The following is a 9,837-nucleotide window of genomic DNA, read 5'->3' on the forward strand; positions in this document are numbered from 1 at the left end:
CATTGTGCCTCCTGGACGCCACATCACCAGCAGCCCCTTTTCACACAACCTCTAAAGGTCACTTATCTTTTTTAAAAAAGAAAACAACAACAACAGCTATGTGTTGTAATAAGAGTTTGCACAAACAACACAACATTGTTTTTTTTTCCAAGGGAGGACAGTCTTGTTCAATGAGACCTCTTTTTTTTTTTAATGAAGAGTTTATTTTTATAGCTTCCAAGGCAGACAGATACTGTAATGATTGTTTAACTTTGATATAAATTATTTTTTACTCTGCCTGTTAATTATAGCTGTGATCTGTAGCAGCTGGCAGGGCGACAGACTACAGAACAACAGCTGATGTGTTTGTTTAAGATAAGAGAGCAGCAGATAATCAATCCTAACCTCATCAATAAACTCTGGAGATAACAGGCAGGGAGACAACAGCTCCTTCTGAAAATACCTACAGATAATAGAGTCACAGAGATGGAACGAAAGGAAAAGCTGCAATGCAATCATATTAATTTGGTAAACTGAGTGTTATAGTTTAAATGAAGACAAAGCAATTTTCTCACCATACAGACACCATCAGTGGCACAGTACTGTAAATCTTTAATAAACACAGTGCGTACATGTTTATATTTAAGGACAAAATGTCACACTGGCTGAGTTGGTGTCTTCTGTCTTTTTGCACAAAGTGTAAAAAACAGAAACTCTGTATCATCTTTTACAAAGAGAAAAAAATCTAGTGTTTAGTAAGAGATCCTAAAATTACCAAAGAAAAAATTATATTTTTCATAAAAATCTTATGTACAGCTTCCTTCACATATTTCATTTCTTCTTCAAGACATCTGACACATATATGGGTATAGAAACAAAGAAATAGGGGTACATGGTTTGTCTGAACGAGAAGAAGTTCTGAATGATATATTGAACATTTTAATTGGGAGAATTATGTTGGCTGTATGTTGGGTCTTTTGGGTTGAATCGCGTTAACTTGGGAGTTCAGCAAATCCTTCAAAATGCAAACATTGAAAGAGAAAGGTTAAGTCTACTGAGCTCTTAGTGCTCACACGAGAAGGGGGTATAAATAGATCTGGTTAGGGGACAGGGTGGCCTGTGGATCCCTATAAACCACAGCATCAAAAAAAAAAAAAAAAAAAAAAAAAAGAGTCCCCATAAATCAGGACACAGTCCAGTCCAGCTACAGTTCAAAGTGTGTCTCTTCCTTCTGGATGCAAAATGATAGATTTCAGAAAATCTGTTTCTGTTACGGACTCACTTCTGATTTCAAGCTTTCAAAAATATCCTGCTGAGGCTAAGACACAGTTTCACATAAATCCAGGTGTTTCAAGGCATCAGATGAAGAAATACAAAGGAGAAAGCAGGATCAGATAGAAGAAGAAGCAGCCAGTGGGAATCATCCTGACAGCCGATGAACGATACCAGCGCACCTCATCAGAATCATCTGGAAAACAGAAACAGGAAAACTGTCATTTTGAGTAGAATTAAAGTTATGATTTGTTATCATTCTGTGTCTCAAAAGCCTTTTCACTAACTGTTTTATGGCCTTATTTTATGTTCTGTAGTTGGTCATTTTTTAAGGCCCTGTTTATTGCAGAAAAAACACATTTTCTCTCAAGAGGGCTCATCTTACACACAGCATGGTCACTTTACTTTTCACCCAAACCTGGCTTTGTACTGCACGGTGTCTCCTTTGTTATTTCTTGTGTTAGAAAAAAAGATGAAGAGTGGATTGTACTACTGACGGGCTAAAGAACCAACAAATATATTTTCTGCTTTTAATACTAAAAACATTTTGGGAGGGGGAAAAAAAAGCAGATACTTGCAGAAAAGGCATGAGGCGCTATCAGCAAAAAGAGCTGGAAAACTGCACAATTCTTAGATTAGAAGATTTAGGATGTCTGTATGTTCAGCAATGATAGGCCAATTTATCCAAAGTGTTGGCTTTAGGCTATTTAGAAAGTTGGCTAAGGAATTTTGAAATAATGGAGCTCATGATAAATAAAATAATCACTCAAAAAGCTGCAGCTACTCATACTTCAAAACAAATGTTGGATAAGCTTTATCTTAAAAGTGCTTACACGTTGTCATTGTTTGTGCTGAAGAATGCATTGCCTTGAGTTGTAAATGAGTGGGTGGGGTGAGAGTTTGAATACGACACTTACACTTGAAGGGAATTGTTTTTGTTGCAAGTCTGAAAAAGTGTGAACGACAGTTTTCAAACTGTCTGATGGCCATCAACAGCTCATCCACACAGAAACAAAAATAGCCCTCGCTTACCTGATCATACATCTAAAGGACTGAATGAACCACATGGAAATATACAAATACAGTCAAGACACGCGGGCCCTCTAGATTCTGAAAAAAAGCTAAACCTGGTCTGAACTGCAGCAAGTCTCTATTTAGTCCTCATTGGATCTTACCACAGTCTTTATGGAAGACTTTGGCGAAGCAGTGCAGCGTGCCATAACCACAGCGGCAGTAGGAGCAGCCCTTTTGAACCCACTCGCCGTGAGGAATCAAACCACAGGTCCTGCACACAGATGACCGAAATTAAAACCACTCCCAAGCACTTGATTCTTTAAGATATTTAAGATTTTTTAAACCAGTGACATAAGAACCATATTGGTGATAATTTCTGGTCATAAAACAGTCAGAGACATTGAAGACATATTCTCAAAGTCTCAGTTAGATTAGACCAAGTTGGCTCAACCAGTATAGTCAATATTAATTTGCATTTTAGAGTAAGTAGAGCATTATACAGGAGCACACATCTAATATTTTTGTATTCGGGTTTACCTGATTCGTTGGTCATACTCGCAGGTTCTCCCGGTGAAATATGGAGGGCAGGCACAGAAGCTGCCCAAGATGCAGGTTCCTCCATTCTTACAGCAGCTTCGACTCTGTTCAGCACCTCAAAAAACCCAACAAAAACAGATATTTAAATGGGAACCAACAACAAATCCATCCAGGTCATTTACAATCTAACCTGCATCCAATTCCTCCTGTATCTGTAAGTCACTTTGCAGACCACCTCCACGCCAGCTCCTCTGTTTCTGATTTTACCAATATCCTGGCGGTCTGCTGTTATCTCTAACATCTAAGGGCACCCTGCTACTGCTCTTACCACCTTTATGCTTTCCATGTATGAAGGCAGGAATGTGTCCCATCTCAAAACTGTGTTTCTCTGCTACTTCTGTAGCAACTATACAGAAGAATTAACAGTCCTGTAATTAGTAATGGAGGTCTTTACAGAGCTGATCATCTCTTACATGAGCTTTTCAGAAATATTGATCATTTTAAGTGAGAAAGGAACAACAAAAGCAACAAAAGTGTGATTAAATGAGTGCTTGCAATTATAAGTGTGAATATAGTCTTAATCTAAAGTATCTTATAGAATGATTATTTTAACGTTTCTGCCAGCAAATATGTTGAAGTAAGCAACTCTACATAACTGTACAAGAGCTGGGCACATTGGGGATCTATACTATTTTCTTCAATATTTTGTAAGAATTAGATACAGAATATGGAGCTTGTGTCTGCAGAGCCATTAGGGATATGCCTTTTTCATATGAACACCAAACCTTATGTATGCATTTCATATTTGTCCAGGTAAATCTGTCTATATGACCTGTAAGCTCCATTACAGGTATTCAGTCCAGTATCATTAATTATACTCAATATATAAAACTTTCTTGTGTCTTCGTTTTTCTGATTGTCTTTCATGGAGTTTTCATTTAACAGATGAACTTAGACTTTCTGATTTTAAATTTTGTAAGATTTATTTTTAGTATAGTAAGACTTATTTTGTGTTTTAATTTGTTGTTCAGGGTGCCACTGCTGTGCCCTCAGACCTCAGGTCAAGCATTTCTTTTTTTACTGTATCGGTATCTGTGAGATAAACCAGAGTCTCCAGCTGGCAGCACATTCCTGTGATCCTCTGCTTCACATCAGCAAACACAGAGAGTCTGAACAAACCTCCGAAAATGGCAGAAAAACACTAGAAGTGAACCAACAACGGCCCACACAACCACGCCTTTTAATTAAGGGGTTTGTTTTAGTATCTATTTGGATGGGTAACAATGAAAATTCATTTGAATTCATTTTATTTTAAAAGCTCTCACTTAAATCAGAAGAGAGAATATACTGTTTTTATTTTAAACAATTGGCCCTTTGATCAAAGACTTTATTTAATCTGAATAGATGATGTTGCCCATTACCAGTTTTGTTTTCACAGTTTTTCATATGATGTTTTATTTGAAGGTATATGACAGCATAAGACAACAAAACTTTCTGAGCAACTGGAAATATATCTTAAATGCATTACAAAAAAGAAATCCTGGGGAAAATTACGGAACAGCATCAGGTAAACTGTTTTAGGTAAACTGCTGAATTCTTTCCTTCATTGGTTTTTGGGGTTCGTCTCCCCCTTCTGTCTACATCTGTGTGTGCATTACCGAAGTGTGAACTTACTGCTGGTCAGGCCGATGAAGGGCAGTACGGCGCTAGCGTCACGGTGTTTACGGTCCCCGTTGTTTGGTGACCTCACCTGGGTAAACTGACCCAGGAAGTCCTGGGAGGTCTGTAAGGATTTCGCCAAAGAAGAAGAAGAGGAGGAAGCAGAGCTTGAAGGAGGAGAGGAAATGGAGGAGGAAAGAGATGAAGTTACTGGAAGTGAAGGAGAAGAGGTAACAGAGGAGGAAGGAAGAGCGGGCATTGTAGGGAAGGTGCCTTGAGTACTGCATTTGTCTCCTTTGCAACCTGCAAAAGAGAAACGCAACAAATTTTAAATGTCACACAGAGCAAAGGCAAATGTGAGCCAAAGAAACTGACCCATAAAATCAAATCAAAGGAGATTGTGGGGTATTGGTCTGACTGAAGTCTCACTAACATCAACATAACGTTACAAACTGAAGTGAAAACAAGCATCAACCCTCCTGACAAGCAGACCAGAAGGTTCTGCAGCAAAGAAGTTCACTACAACCAGGCTTCTTTGTGTTAGCTGACTCAACAAAACCTAAAACCCCATTCAGAGATAAAGGGTACCACGACAGTGATTATCAACTTTCTCTTTTAAACTGGGCTCTCCGCTTTGGGTACATTCAAATAAAGAGGAATTTTACACATCATGCAGTTCTTCTGTATAAAATGATCCCCACGAGTGCCATCTACTCCAATTAAAAAATGCTATTATAGAAAACACAACAGTAAAACTCAACACTGTTGCCAATAAAACAGATTCCCGCTGCAGAAAACTGTGATGATTTCGTGCACAGGGCAGTAAAATACACGCTTTCATTTGAGTTCAACATTTTAATGCTGATTGTGCTCTAAGAGCTACTGTTTACATGAAACATTAAAAGTCACTGTGGGTGTTCTGTGCTCTAGCAGCTACAACCCCAGCTGATTAAAATCAATTATAACAACATTCAAACATGCTGTTCAAATACTGCCACTGTTCACTGACAACACAATACACAGTTTGAGCTGCTTTATGAAGTGGTACAACTTGTGATGTTAGTAAGGCATGGTTTAACAAGCTGCACAAATAAAACCCTCCCCCCAAACATTTTTGATCACCAGGAGCTCATATTTGTATCACATGAATTAATATTCTGAATCATGTGGCCATATAGGAACTGATGACAAATTAATGGAAGAAAACAGTTAAATAAATGTCTGAGTAAAGCGCTACAGCTCTGCATTCCAAGTCTCTGCAGTCTACTGACATTAGGAAACACCATTCTTCTCAATTTTCTAATTTGGTGATCTGATGGTGGTGGTGTTGGTTTACACAATCAGTCCAAAAATCTATTTGGAGGGCTATTCCAGGTAAACTGCTGAATTCTTTCCTTCATTGGTTTTTGGGGTTCGTCTCCCCCTTCTGTCTACATCTGTGTGTGCATTCCACAGGGCTATTCCACTCTATTCCATTTTTTTCTCTTATATTCTATTCTACACTCAGCAATCAGTATAGGCAGTTTAAGGGAGAAGGGACCTGTGGTGGTGACCAATTATATCTTACACCAACTTAAAAGAAAAAAAAAGTTTTTTGTTGGCCCTAAATCATAACTGGAACTCGGCCCAGAGTCCCAGAGACCGGAACTAGACAAGTGACTCCAAAGCACGGCAACAACATGACCCCTACTGCATCATATCCACCAGATTCCCGCACTGCAGGGGTCAGAATTTAGCAACAGTTTGTAATTGTGGAATTTTCCAATTAATTGTCACATTTTTGTTCTTATTAGAAACAAAAAACAGACAAACAAGCACAGATGACCGTATGTTGAGTGTGATGATCAGACCTGAAGCAGACACAGCAGCAGCAGACTGGACACACATGAAGGCGCAGAGCACAAACCTGGAAACAGATACATTTGGTTTAAAACAAGTATTTAAAAAAACAAAACCAAAAAACAGAGCTATTTTCACAGAGAGTCATTTGGACTTACTTGAGCATCTCCTTCCAATTCATTTTAGCGAAGTGGTGAAAAAAAAATTTAAATAGTAAAAACTCCAAACCACCTTCTTGATTTCTTGGCCGTTCTTCAACTCACAGTGGAGGAAAAAGTACAATAAAACCGCGAATAGCCGAAGGTCGAAAAAAATTCCCTGAAGTTTACGTTTGTAGCTCCAGAAGTCAGAGAAAAGTATCCATAGACATAAAACCAACTCAGACGCTGAGAACCTGAGCAGGTGCTACTCCAAAATATATTTTAAAAACTCCGCTTTAAAAACTTCATAAAAGCGAAAACGCCGTATAAGAATCTAGTGAATCCTCCTCCGGCCTGAGTCTCCCCCTCGCAGTTTTGTGTCTCTAAAACTTATCTTCTGTCCAGGTGATTCTCCTGCAAGGGGGGAGGGGCTCCGGAAGCCACGCCCCCTCACGGCCGTCTGGGTGGAGGTGAAGGTGGAATCAACAATACTGGGAACTGGCTGAAAGCTGTTCTGGTGGCCCAGAAAAATAACGTGTTTCCTAATTTAGTTATCAGGTAATTGGTTTTGTTTGCTGAGCTTTGGATGGAAGAAGAAGAATTAGATGGCTCTTACCCACGTATGTCAAGAAAAGTACAGCAATTCACTCAAAGCTACTTCATGTGGAAATGGGTTTTGTAAAATGCTTCACATGCTGCACAAAGAAAGAAAATTTTGGAGAGCCAGAATCTCTCATCTGTTCTACACTGGGTATAAAATGAGCCCAGTGGTTTTTATACTGGTGGTGATTTTAAAAAAAATGAAAAGAATACTGGAAAAAGAAAGGTTGAATTACCACAAACATAAAATTTATCTCCTAAAAAAAGAAATCTGCAGAGTAGCAAGCTCCTGTAATTGTTCAAATAAAACCTCACCTTATATTTGAACAAAAGAAACGTTTATGGCTAAAATAATATGAGAGGAAGTAACTAAATGAAAACTTTTTGAAGTTTTTCAGGTGTTGCTGAAAATGTTTTTGTTTTTTTTAATTGACTTTATTTGGATGGTCACCAGGACATAAAGACAGGTGCACATAAAGATTCTTCAGTTTAACTTGATAAAAACATAACATATAGATAAAAGCCTTTTAGTTTAGGGGTTAATGTCTAAGAGAATATTACTAGGGTGACTTAATAACTGATTTTAAAGGTTTAAAATTTATTTAAAGTGGAAAAAATATTAGTATATAATGATTTTTCAGCGGTTTTTGGGAAGCTGACATTGAGGCATTAAAGAATTAAAAGATCAAAGTACTTTTAACCATCTGTGGTTCAGTAGATTCAATTCTTTGCTCATATAAAACCTCACAGGCCTTCTTTCTTTCTTTGTTTCCTCCACCTCTCTCGCTGACATCCCCCACTCTCTCACCCTGTAAATATGCATATTAACCTCACCTTCACATGTTAATGACCCTGCTCCTGAAAGGAAATCCACCTAAACTGAAACTTTCCTCAGTGCACAACAAGAACACACACACACACACACACACACACACACACACACACACACACACACACTTCTGTATCACACTTTCTTAAGCAGAAAGAAACATATAGAAAACATAGAAATCTGTTCTTGGTATAGTAAGATGCTTAACTTTCAGCCGCTGATTTTTGGGAGTAAAATACCTTTTTAATAAGTTTTATTTTATGGGTTTTATAGTACTTTTAAATAATTTGGTGAATAATTCCAGGTTCTCCTAAATGTAATTTGGTAAATGTACAAAATAAAACAACTTAAAACCACTCCATGCCCAAAAACCAAAATCACAGCATTAAATTTAATTGCAAAGAATGGCTGTATTATTAGTCATGAACTATTCATTTATCCAGGGGTAAATGCTTAAACAGATGTTCTGATTTCTTCTCAAAAACTCTGCTTGCATTGTGATGAATGGTTTCGGTGGCCGGTGGGTGAGGCGTATTCAGTGAGAGTGTAAACAGCAACAGTCATGTGGCTCTAAGTTCTGCACACTGTTTTTTTTTTCTGCTCTGCGTTTTGGTGCATTTAATCTCAATTTAATCTTTTTTTAAATAGCTTTTTATGTCATTTCTGTGCAATAATATTTGTCCACACTTAGATCACAAAATGTTTGCCACCAACTTAATGGAGCAACAAATGCCAAAAATATCCCAAATGGTGAAAAAAATCTTCATTTAAATAACCTCAGTGATTTTAGAAAAGAAGAAGATTTGGAAGATGCTGAGTTTTCAGAACATGAGGCTTTTTGCCTTCACTGGATGGGACAGTGCAGACAGTAGTGTCGGGAGAGAGTGGGAGGGCGAATGACACACAGAAAATGTGAAGGTTCTCTGTCATCCAGGTCATGGTAATCTAAGGAGCTTCACTGATGAGAGGTGAAACATCTTCAAGAAACTTAAAGAAGTCCATTCACTTTTCTTTCCCACCTGCTAAGATCACACAGGTAATGGTCTGGGGCGGACTCAAAGCCAGTATATGGGTCACCTGCACAAGGTGACCGGCTATGGTATGTAATCAGACAGTTTGAAAATGATGATGAGTCTGGCTGTAACTCAGCTCCAAAACAAGTCCATCAGAGCCAGAAAGTGAAGCAATATGGATGTCCAGACATGGTACTCAATGTGTGGGCAACTTTTTCCCTCAGATACCTTCTAGAAATTCATCTGTATCACAAATTGTTCTCTGATCTAAATTTTGCTCTAATCCAGTAGCAACAATAACAGCTACAATGTGTATGTGGACCCAACATAGTCAGGAAAACACAGTTTATATGAATCAACACACAAATATGCAAGTTGTTCTGTGGGTCTGAGTTGTACAGAGCAACATGAATCTGATCAAATCAGACATCATGTTTCATCTAACTTGCAAAGCAGCAGTAGAAAAGCTCCGTTTGTTGCCTGTATTAGCATTAGAAGCTAACAGACAGACTGTAAACACTGCAGAATGAGTTCATTTGAATGACCTCCTAGTAGCAGTCACCTCACAGACAACAAAGCTACAAATCAGTTGAAATGCACAATGACAGCTGGCATCAAATCTAGGGTGAGCAGAAGAATTTGAGTTTTTGGTTAACTTCCAGGAAGTTCATATAGTTTATTTATTTATTTGAAAGGTAACAGTTTCTTCTATGTTCTCCTAATAAATACAAAATGCCATTTTTTTCCACTTGCAAGTCAAATGTCATTATAATGAAAGCTAAACTCCTAATATATATCAATAATAAATATCGCATAGATTACATAAAGCATCTTTTTTTGGTTCTGGTGGTCACAGATGAAGTAACCAAACTATCCAAAACAGTATTACAGCTCTGCCCCACCCCCACTCCACTCACCTCTGTTAATCTGTCTCTACTTTGAGGACAGAGGGGCA

The 9,837-nt window shown here is 38.1% G+C and overlaps 1 protein-coding gene across 1 annotated transcript; it reads right to left on the bottom strand.

Annotated features, from left to right (window-relative positions):
- Positions 1-574: 574 nt before the first annotated feature.
- Positions 575-7,941, bottom strand: tdgf1 (teratocarcinoma-derived growth factor 1). The gene is made up of 6 exons (XM_004561923.6): positions 6,459-7,941; positions 6,312-6,367; positions 4,477-4,764; positions 2,803-2,917; positions 2,427-2,536; positions 575-1,447 (listed from the first exon to the last, which is right to left on the bottom strand). Exons 1-6 carry the CDS (start codon positions 6,479-6,481, stop codon positions 1,338-1,340), a joined length of 702 nt encoding a protein of 233 aa, XP_004561980.1. The 5' UTR covers positions 6,482-7,941; the 3' UTR covers positions 575-1,337.
- Between the last annotated feature and the right edge of the window lie 1,896 nt (positions 7,942-9,837).

The sequence above is a fragment of the Maylandia zebra genome, linkage group LG7 (assembly GCF_041146795.1).
Source record: "Maylandia zebra isolate NMK-2024a linkage group LG7, Mzebra_GT3a, whole genome shotgun sequence".
Lineage (NCBI taxonomy): Eukaryota > Metazoa > Chordata > Actinopteri > Cichliformes > Cichlidae > Maylandia > Maylandia zebra.

Excerpts from the sequence above, each read along its gene's own strand:
- tdgf1 (XM_004561923.6), bottom strand. The coding sequence starts at position 6,481 with ATGAATTGGAAGGAGATGCTCAA. Across the intron at positions 4,765-6,311 it reads TGCTGCTGTGTCTGCTTCAG|GTTGCAAAGGAGACAAATGC; the intron begins GTCTGATCATCA and ends TCTCTTTTGCAG. Across the intron at positions 1,448-2,426 it reads AGTCTTCCATAAAGACTGTG|ATGATTCTGATGAGGTGCGC; the intron begins GTAAGATCCAAT and ends TCTGTTTTCCAG.